This window comes from Paroedura picta, chromosome 5, assembly GCF_049243985.1.
Source record: "Paroedura picta isolate Pp20150507F chromosome 5, Ppicta_v3.0, whole genome shotgun sequence".
Lineage (NCBI taxonomy): Eukaryota > Metazoa > Chordata > Lepidosauria > Squamata > Gekkonidae > Paroedura > Paroedura picta.
The window spans coordinates 81702636-81712627 of NC_135373.1; the positions used below are offsets into that span (position 1 = coordinate 81702636).

At 43.9% G+C, this 9992-nt stretch overlaps 1 protein-coding gene across 1 annotated transcript in view; it reads right to left on the reverse strand.

Moving 5' to 3' along the window:
• Nucleotides 1-8944, reverse strand: part of GRIP1 (glutamate receptor interacting protein 1) — a 380704-nt gene extending 371760 nt beyond the window's left edge. The window contains exon 1 of the mRNA XM_077338732.1: nt 8553-8944. Within this exon, the coding sequence (XP_077194847.1) occupies nt 8553-8607 (55 nt within the window). The 5' untranslated portion in view covers nt 8608-8944. The remainder of the gene's footprint in view (nt 1-8552) is intronic.
• Between the last annotated feature and the right edge of the window lie 1048 nt (nt 8945-9992).

Sequence of the window (9992 nt, forward strand, 5' to 3'; positions counted from 1 at the left end):
AAGATCAGAAGCAGCAGCCAGGCACTTCTATAATTTCAAGTTGGACTTTCTCCTTCCAGTGTGTTAGGATTGGTTCTGTGCTGAGTGCCCTTTTTGAAGGACACTGAAGATTTTGTTGCCATTAATGTTGCTATGCTCATAGCCATTGTGATTTTGTTATATATCTAGTTTTACAGTTCTGGAGTTGATGATAAATATTGTTATAGTTAAATTTATCCAATGCCTGAAATGGTTTCTTTTCTTTTGAAGTAATTTCTCATTTTGTCAGGCCATAAAGGTGCTGTCTTTTATTGAATTGAACCTTCCCCATTACAAAGGGTTACAAAAGCACTGGTAAATTTTTCTGCATTTGTGATTTTATTTCCATTATTATCTTTGTTTTCTTTCTCCTTCCTAATATACTATGCCAAAACATATGCCAGGTTTGTCTGCATGTTCAAAATGAGTTTATTTTAAAATTTTAATTTTTTTCTATACCTCTTCTATTTCTAGCATATCTAAGCGATCTTTATTGCTCTGATTTCTAATAGAATATCTTTGTTGGATTTTATTAACACTCTTCCTTAGATCTCTGAATTCTTTCTACTAATATCCTGGTCTGTTTTTCCCCTTTTTCTTTTTGAAAAAAGCTGTTAGCAAGATACCCCTAGAGACCCAGGTTGGTGTAGCGAGTTGGATTTGATTCCGCATTCTCCCACATGCAGTCAGCTGGGTGACCTTGGGCTCGCCACAGCACTGATAAACCTGTTCTGACCTAATAGTAATATCAGGGCTCTCTCAGCCTCACCCACCTCACAGGGTGTCCATTGTAGGGAGAGGAAAGGAAAGGTGAATGTAAGCTGCTTTGAGAATCCTTACACAACTATATATTATTATAATAAATATATACTCTGGTTTCCTTTTGATTTCTATTCGTACTGACCGAGTAACTATTTTAATTGGGATATGGTATAATCAAGCATAGGCTTTTCTCCTATGGCTCACTTGATTATTTTCCCAGCCTATATTGTCCCAAACTATATCAGTTGATACTTACAGGCAAAGGGTAAGAGTAAATTTACATACAGCATAATGACAATGGTTAACAAATTCCAAAGATAAATAGGAAATAACAGCAATTTGGATTTGTTTGTATTCACCCAAGATTGAATTGCATGGGAAACATTTTGTGTATAAAAAAGGTGTCCACATTATGATAATAATGAGCAAATATATAATCAACTGCTGACAGCAGTTAGGTGAGACCTTACCCTTATGCCCCCTGCCTGCCCTCTCAAGCATGGAAGCATTTTAGGGTATCATCTTCTCTGAAGGAGAGCGCTTGGCTGTCTCTTCTGTTGCAAATCATAAGGACTGCACAACTTTAACATACAGCAACTCTGCATATAGTTGCCAGATCTGGGCTGGGAAATGCCTGGAGACTTTGGAGATGGAGCCAGGAGTGGGTGGGATTTGGAGCAGGGAGGGAACTCAATAGAGTGTAATGCTATGGAGTCCACTCTCCAAAGCAGCCATTTTCTCCAGGGGAACTGATATCTGATGCCTGGAGAGGAGTTGTAAGACTGGAGGTCTCACCTGGGGACTGGCATCTGTAACTCTACATTGTGATACTTTGTATCCAAACCATAAGAGACTTTGAAACTGCGGTTAGCTAACAAATTTGAAAAGCATTTCTCAGAATTATGCTCCCACTGGTTTCACACTGGGTAATTGCAATGTGGCTTGTGCTCCAAAGTTAACTGACATGTATATATTTACTACTTTTAAATTCTATGTCAAATATGTACTGAAGCAGGTCAGAGTCTTCTAATGGGAAAACAAATACAGCTGTTTACTGTTGTGGCAGTTGCCAGGGTTCATACTACTAATTTCTGCACAGGACATTGGATGGCATAATTGCTTCTAATCCAGTTCCATCCTTTTACAGGGCTTGGTTTTCTGAAACCAAAGCTATCATGCTGTCCATCTAATCCAGGTGATGCCCATTTACAAACAACTGGTATAATATGCCACCCAGTCACACAGAGCTGCCAACATACCACAATGTCAACTTACGAATCAAACTTTGGTCTTTTGCTTTATAGGATTTTGGGGTCTTTGGGGGGTATTCACAGACTAGGATGGTAGCATTTCAAGAACTTGTCTCAAAGTGACAGAGAGTCAGTTTGGTTTGGCACAAACAACTGTCATTGGTGATCACTCCCTATCTTCTTCTCTTTTTCTTATTTTTCTTTTGTTCTCTTATCATCCCTGTGGGAAATTCCCTTCACATCAAGTGCTGTCATTCAGCTGGACAAAAAAAGGGTCCATGGAGGTCTGCTGATGCATGTGTGAGAGATTTGCTTTTGTATAAAAGTTTGAGAAAATAGTCTTGTGTTTTTAAAAATTAATATAACTGTATAATGACCTTAGTAGTGGTTTTAAAATTTTTAACAAACACACTGATGGTTCTTCATCCTTCCAGTGCCATAGAATGCATTACTATATAATATACATGCCGAATGATCATCCGAATGATAAAAGCTCCTAACTGTACCCAGTAATCAGGGCAATTTGGCTTATTATTAGCAATAGTACCAGTTAAAGACAAAATATGCACTTAAGCATAGGAAATTCTAGTGAAGGAGAGCATATCTACAGTGGAAAGCATCTGGGTGAAAATAAGCGAGGGGAAAACAGTGTGGTGGTTGGTGTCTGCTACCGACCACATGACCAACGAGAGGATGTGGATGCTGCACTTTGTGAGCAGCTTGGGAAAATATCCAAGCAGCAAGACCTTGTAATCATGGGCGACTTCAATTTCCCGGATGTGTGCTGGGAAACAAACTCTGCGAAGCGTCCTCAGTCATGCAAGTTTCTGACCTGCCTGGCTGACAATTTCATTTATCAAATGGTAGATGAACCCACAAGAGGTTCAGCCATACTGGACTTAATACTGACCAACAAGCAAGAGTTGGTGGATGTGGTGAAGGAGGTGGGGACCCTAGGGGGAAGTGACCATGTCCTCATAATTCATTTTGAGATGGGGAGGCAAGGAAACTTGTAGCCAGACGCGGATGTTGGATTTTCGTACAGCAAACTTTAATAAACTCGGAGACATGATGAGTGTCATACCATGGATGAGAATGCTGGAAGGGAAGGGAGCGTGTGAAAGGTGGGTGCTACTCAAACAAGAGCTATTGCATGCTCAATCAATGACTATCCCAGAAAGACGAAAACACTGCAGGAGCTCTAAGAAGCCTATTTGGATGAACAGAGAACTTCAAGAGGAACTAAGAAAGAAAAGGGAAATGTTCAGGAAATGGAGGGAAGGACAGAGCTCTAAAGAAGAGTACCTACAGGTTACTAGGCACTGTAGATCAATCATCAGAAAGGCCAAAGCTGAGAGTGAGCTAAGATTCGCCAGGGAAGCCCATTGTAACAAGAAAAGATTTTTCAGTTATGTGAGGAGCAAACGTAAAGTAAAGGAGGCAATAGGCCCATTGTTGGGTGCAGATGGACAAACTAAAGGAAGATGCAGAGAAAGCAGAAAGGCTTAGTGCCTATTTTACTTCTGTTTTTTCCCACAGGTCAAAGGGTTTAGGCTCATCTAGAGATGGTAGTAACCAAAGGATAGTGTCTGGGTGGCAGGTTAACATGGTTGGAGAGGTTGTCGAGAGGCATTTAGCTGCACTGGATAAGTTCAAATCCCCTGGGCCAGATGAAATGCACCCGAGAGTGCTCAAAGAACTTTCCAGAGAACTTGCACAGCCCTTGTCCATCATCTTCGGGACCTCTTTAAGGACTGGAGATGTCCCAGAGGACTGGAAGAGAGCAAACGTTATTCCGATCTTCAGATAAGGGAGGAAGGATGACCCGGGAAACTACAGATCAGTGAGTCTGACCTCTGTTGTGGGGAAGATAATAGAGCAGATATTGGGAATTGGGAATGGGACTCACTGACCTTGCAGGTGCATAGACCGGCAGGGTAGGGTGGGGGAGAAAACACCCTACGTGTGCAGCCACTAATGTTGCTAAGGTCAACTATAAGTGTAATTAACTTGAAGAATTCACTGCCACAGGGAGTGCAATCAGATGTTTAAATGTATGCATTTAAAGAAAAAATGGCGGGCATCCGTGGACTTTTAAATCATGGAGAAAGAGGATTGGCTGCCTGGCTTGATTGACAGGCAGAAGAGAGTCACATACAAGGCGTGTTGCTCTCTTCCACCATTTCCAGCAGCATGTGGAGGGGGAGAAGCATGGAACGGGGGCAGAGAAGAGCGAAACAGCAAAAAGGTGGAGGAGGAGCTGGGAGGTGCGATTATATTTAGCATTATGCCATTCAGCTGGCGTAACTATATTTAACGATGTGCAGAAATGCCCCAAAATTCAGTTCTTTTCTTTAAGAAAATAAAGTCTATGTGGTAATTTGACTGCACAAAATGAAAAAGCCCCCCCCCCCAATATTTTTACAGAATATAGAATCTCAAATTATGTTAACCAGAAAGCCTGATCTAGACTGAGCTTCTAAGTACTCTTATTTAGAAGTGAGTCTCATTGAAGTCCAGAAAGTTAAAACCAACAATCAGCTGTGCAAAGACTCAATGTTAAATTGGGTCAGATTTTGAGAGATATGTGAATGGGTTTCCCTCATCATTTTTACCAGTAAACAGCAGTTGGGAAATGGGAGTTTGAGCTATATAGTGGAAAATGGGCAAAGGAAAGTCATTAGTAGACAACAAGGGACAGACAGTGCCATGTGATGAACAAAAACACCCTCCTAAATCCATAAAAGTGGTCCCTCCTAAATCCATACCCTTCTAAATCCATACAAGTAGACCCTCCTAAATCCATACAAGTAGAAATGTGACATTCTGCTTTGAAAGGCAAAATGAAAAGGACAAGTAATGTGAAAGACAGTAAAAGTTGAGTAGGTACAGAAATATCTAAGAGACTGAAACTATAGTGACCAGGAAATGTTTCTGGAGATGAGCCAATCAGCTTTCTCCTGCTGAGCTGATCTGCTTTGCTCTGCTGATCATAGAAAATGTTTCATTTTTCCATTTTGTAAGATGTTTACAGTGCAGTTCTACAGAGTTGCCTCCATCTAAGCCTACTGAAATCCATGAATCTGGACTAAAATCTTCATAGGATTGCACTGATAGTTAAAATGTGTAACACTATATGGTGCACAATAAAATCAGAATCCAGTAGCACCCTTAAGACCAACAAAGATTTATTCAAGGTGTGAGCTTTCGAGTGCAAGCACTCTTTGTCAGACTAAGAGCTGACCATCCCTATTGTATTTCTACTGTTATGATGGTCAGTTTTTAATCTGACGAAGAGTGCTTGCACTCGAAAGCTCATGCCTTGAATAAATCTTTGTTGGTCTTAAAGGTGCCACTGGACTCTGATTTTTTTGTGCTACTTTTGACCAACATGTCTACCCATTTGAAGCTATATGGTGTATTTTTAAATAGATGGAATTCAATGTGGTTATTGGATTATGTAGTTTTCTTTCTAGAATATTCTGAAAGAAAATGCAATTTGGCCACTTTAACCTGGCCTGAGCTTATTGTATCAAAGTGGGTGTGGGCAGCAACCACCACCACCATCCATATATGCATATTTTATATAGGAAATTGATGAAGATGCCTGCAGTAACTGAAACAATTATGTTGTCCTGATTTCTATAACTGAACTTCAAGATGGAAATATTATCTTCTAACAGCAGAGGGAGATATAAGCAAACTGGCTTTGAATCAGAATTTAACTGTATTTGCAATGTCTTCCAAGTCAACACCATATTAAACACTAAAGATGCATCTTCATTTCATTACAAGATTGGCCTGGCCATTCTTCTGGTTAGTTTAATCTGGACTTCTCTTCATACCACGATTCAAGACTTATTATTTATTTTGATCACTTAATATTTTCTTTATATCCAAAAGGGAAGAGAGATAATTGAATTTGAAGAAGCACTGAAATTTTTCTAAATTGATTAGCTGAGCTTGAACAACATAAAATGAACTCTACCTCAGAAATGAAAAATGGTTTTTATTTGCACAAAAGAAAATGTTACCATAATTCATAAAATGAATTGTGTTGAACTCTCTTATGAAAATAAACAGAAAATTCATTCATATTAAATAAATAACCATGAGAGCTGTTTACAAAGCAGCATCTCTATTGGTGCAGAAAACATCAAAGAAAAGGCATCCAAAGGCAATTGTTCCATGGCATACCAAAGATAGACAGAGCGAGAGAGAGAAGATAAGGCAGAAAACACAATAATCATTCTTGACTTTGATTTTCATGCACAAAAATGATTCTCTGGTTTCACTGTATCTGCTATACAATGATCAGATCATTTGAATCTTTCCTCCATTCAAATACTGAATTGCCTTACTTTGTAACAATACAGCCATTTACACACCTTTGGTTTTCCAGAACGTGAAGATGTAGTTAAGTTAGAAAGGAGCGTGTTGCCTTTAGATATGGGTTTACTATACTACTATGCTAAAAAGAGAGAATTCATGCAAAATACCTGCTGCATATATTTCAATTAACCTTTAAAAAACCAAGGAAAATTTTTGTACCTACCTAAACTTTATCAATGTGAAAAATGTTGCTAAGAACTTGTCTGTGATAAAATGGAACAGTTACTTCTTTGAACATATTAGAAAGTACCTTCTTTAAATATTTTCTAAGTGATCAGTATTTCTAATACTCCCATCTACATCCAATACATCATTAGTCAAGCCAAGCAAATCAAATCCTATTGTCCATAGGTATGTGTGCAACTTTAGGCAATTTTAGGCTGTACTGCATTAAAAACCTGAGCATACCACATCCTAAATAATATCAGAATAGAAAAAATTCAATGACAGTCAAAGCTGGCTTCTATATTCTTATTAAACAGCTACAATCTGAATTCACGATGCATCTGTTGATCTTGAAATGAGACACAAAAACATTCTTGTAACAGGATTAAATGGAAACCAAACATCCCCACATTATATTGATGTATACACCTTTTTAAATTGTCACTGAATATCATATGCTGCTTAAAAGCTATTTTTAAAAGTAGGATTTGAAAAAGTTGTTTTTCCTTCCACCCCACCCATGTCACTAAAATTACAAAAGCATTTCAAGATACCATATTTTTAATACAAGGCTGTTTACCATTCTGACCTCTTGAGAATTAATTTTCAATGCTGACTTCTTCTAGGCACTTGAAAACTATCCTTATGAACAGCAGCTGTGATAAAACTTAATATAATCTAGGGACTTTGGTGGCATGAATAGATTAATGGCCACCTTGTCAGGATGTTGGGAGAAAAAGTATGTGCCAGGTGTCATTTCGGACAATACTTGTTCATTGTAATGGTGAACACAATACAAATTACAACAGTGAATATTAGCCATCAGAACAAAACCCTTCAAACTTCCCCAAAGAGTCTTTTAAAAACACCGTGAGCACCCAGCTAACTTCAGGAAGACTGAGACCTTGACAACAAAGGTTTTATGCAATGCTAGGAAAGAGGTAACACAGATTTTTGCTCTTTAAAAATGAACAACCAAATCCTCATTTCAGACAATCACATATCTTACACCTCGAATGCCCCTTTTACAAAAGAATCTATGGCCCCACTAGGATGTCTGATGAAACTTCCTAAAGCTAGAATTTGGTTATCTGGTGGCTTAGTCTGTAGTTTCTATTGAGAGAGAAACCCCACGAAGAATGAAGAAACCCCCGCATTCCCTAGTTGGGTGTCACTGTCATCTTATCATGAAGCTCAGGGTGCCAAGTCGGCCACAGGAGAGAGACACGACGCCCTGTAACCTGCTGGGGGACTCGACTATTGTTGGCTGCTCTCCATTGGTGCCTGGTTGGCAGGGAAGGGCTGTCCTGCGCCACTACAGCATCCCCTCCTCGCCCCTGGATGGGACATGCCTTGAACCATCGGCGCTGCTGATGCCCCTCAGCAGAAGGGCAAATCCCATGAGCCAAGCCGCCGGCTCCAGCTGCCCTCTTCCTCCTCCTCCAAAGCCACGCTGACTTTCTCTCTCCTCCCCCCCCCCCGGTACAGACCAAGCCAGAGCGGCCCCCCTCAAACAAAAGAAACGAGCAAGGAATTAAACTTCGCCGACTCTTTTCGTATCTCGAGGCGCCCAGCAGTGCAAATAGACGCCAGGCCAAAGGCAGGCAGGGAGGGGAAGGGAAGGCAGCAAGGCAGCCGAGCAAGGCGCCCAGGAGAAGAAAAGTTAACTTGCGGCAGGAGGACGTGCCTCCCCTCCCCCTCCCTCAGGTGCCTCTCCGCGGCGGACACTCCCCCCTCTGCCGGGCACCCCCGCCCGCCCTCCTTTCCGCCTCCTGAAGCGGGAGCCAGGCTGGGCTGGCCCCTTGCGAAGCAAAGAGCACCGGAGGGAGAGGGGGAAGGGCGCGGGAGGAGGGCAGCGGGGGGGGGGGGCTCTCAGCCCTTCCCTCCCCCCCTCCCCTCCCCCGAGGCGCCGCTATCGAAGCCCCCCCCCCCCCCCCCGGCGCTCGCGGGCTCGCGCGCTCTCACCTCGCTCCTGCTCCGCTTGCAGGCAGACGGGGATGTTCTTCTTCCAGCCCGGCATGGCTCCTTCAGGGCTGCGGCTGCTGCGGCACGACTAGCAGCAGCGAGGGGCACATTGCAGTCCGCGGCAGCGGCGGCGCCTCCTACTCCCCGAGCCTCCCGCACGCCTGGGGAAAGGCGGTGGCGGCTCTTCAGGGCGGCCGCGGCGGGAGAGGGGCTGAGGCGGTGGCGGCGCGGGGGTCGCTGCTGCTGCTGCTGCTGCTGCTGCTCCCGCTGCCGCTTCCTACGGCGAACTGCCGCCTTGGTCCGCGCGAGGGACGGGCGAGGTGGCGGCTCCGGAGGGAGGAGGGGGCTCTCCCGGTTCAGCCAGGGACATACGCGTGCTGCGAAGAGGGGTGAATGGGGCGGGGGGGGGAGGGGCGTCGCTGGCTTCGCCTCGCTGCCGCGAGCAGGTGGGAGTGCTGAAGTAGCCAGCTGCACAATGGAGGGAGGGAGGGAGGAGGCAGGGAGGAGGGAAGGCAGGCAGGCAGGCGAGGGAGCGGACCAGCAGCGCCGCGCGGGACTCCTTTCCCTGGGGCCCCCCGAGACGGAGAAGGGGGGGGGGTCAGTGGAGCAGCGCTTCTCTCATCCACCGCCACCTCCGCCGCTTGGGGAGAAATGTGGGGCTGAGCGCCACTGACGCCCTTTCCACCAGCAGCTTCACCCAACCCGCGCACACCACTGGGGGGCTAAACCCACGCGCCTTACCCACCTCCCTGGCTCTGCGTGGAGGTTCTCATTACACACACACACACACACACACGACAAGACTTCCAGAGCCCCGCTCTCGACTTCCGACCCGCGCGGACCCGGTTCTTGAGAGGTCCCCCCGTCGAGGATCACCATTAATCTCACTGCTGGTTTCAGTAAAACTTGGCCGAAATCACTAGCGGGTTGTAAAGTACTGGAAGGTTGAAAGGCCGCTGTAAATCAACTTTGCGTGCAAAGCCAGCAATCGATTCTGAAACAGGATAAAAACGTATTTAAAACTGCTTTTTGACATGTGCTGTCCGGTCCAGGGAGAAGGGCTGAAATTGCATGTTAAGTGGAATGTGTGAATGCAGGCTTCTTCCTCCTAAGAAACTCTGCTTGCAGTTTGATGCTCTCTGCATGCCTATTCAGGTGTAAGCCACATCCAGGCCTCTTGGAGAACGCCAAAGTAACTGATGCATGGGATCTGGGTTTAATAGAGCTGCTGCTGTCTAGTCAGATCAAAGGTTTCCCACTGTTGAAACCTTGGAAGATAGTCTATTGAAAGGCATCAGGATTTGAAGGCCTCCGGTCAGACTTGCTCTTTTTCCAAATTGCCCTCGTGCATATTTTGGCCTTTGCAGAAAGGCTGTAAATACAGCAAAATACATATATAAACACACACACTCAAATGAAGGTTCATGGTTTTTAATGGGT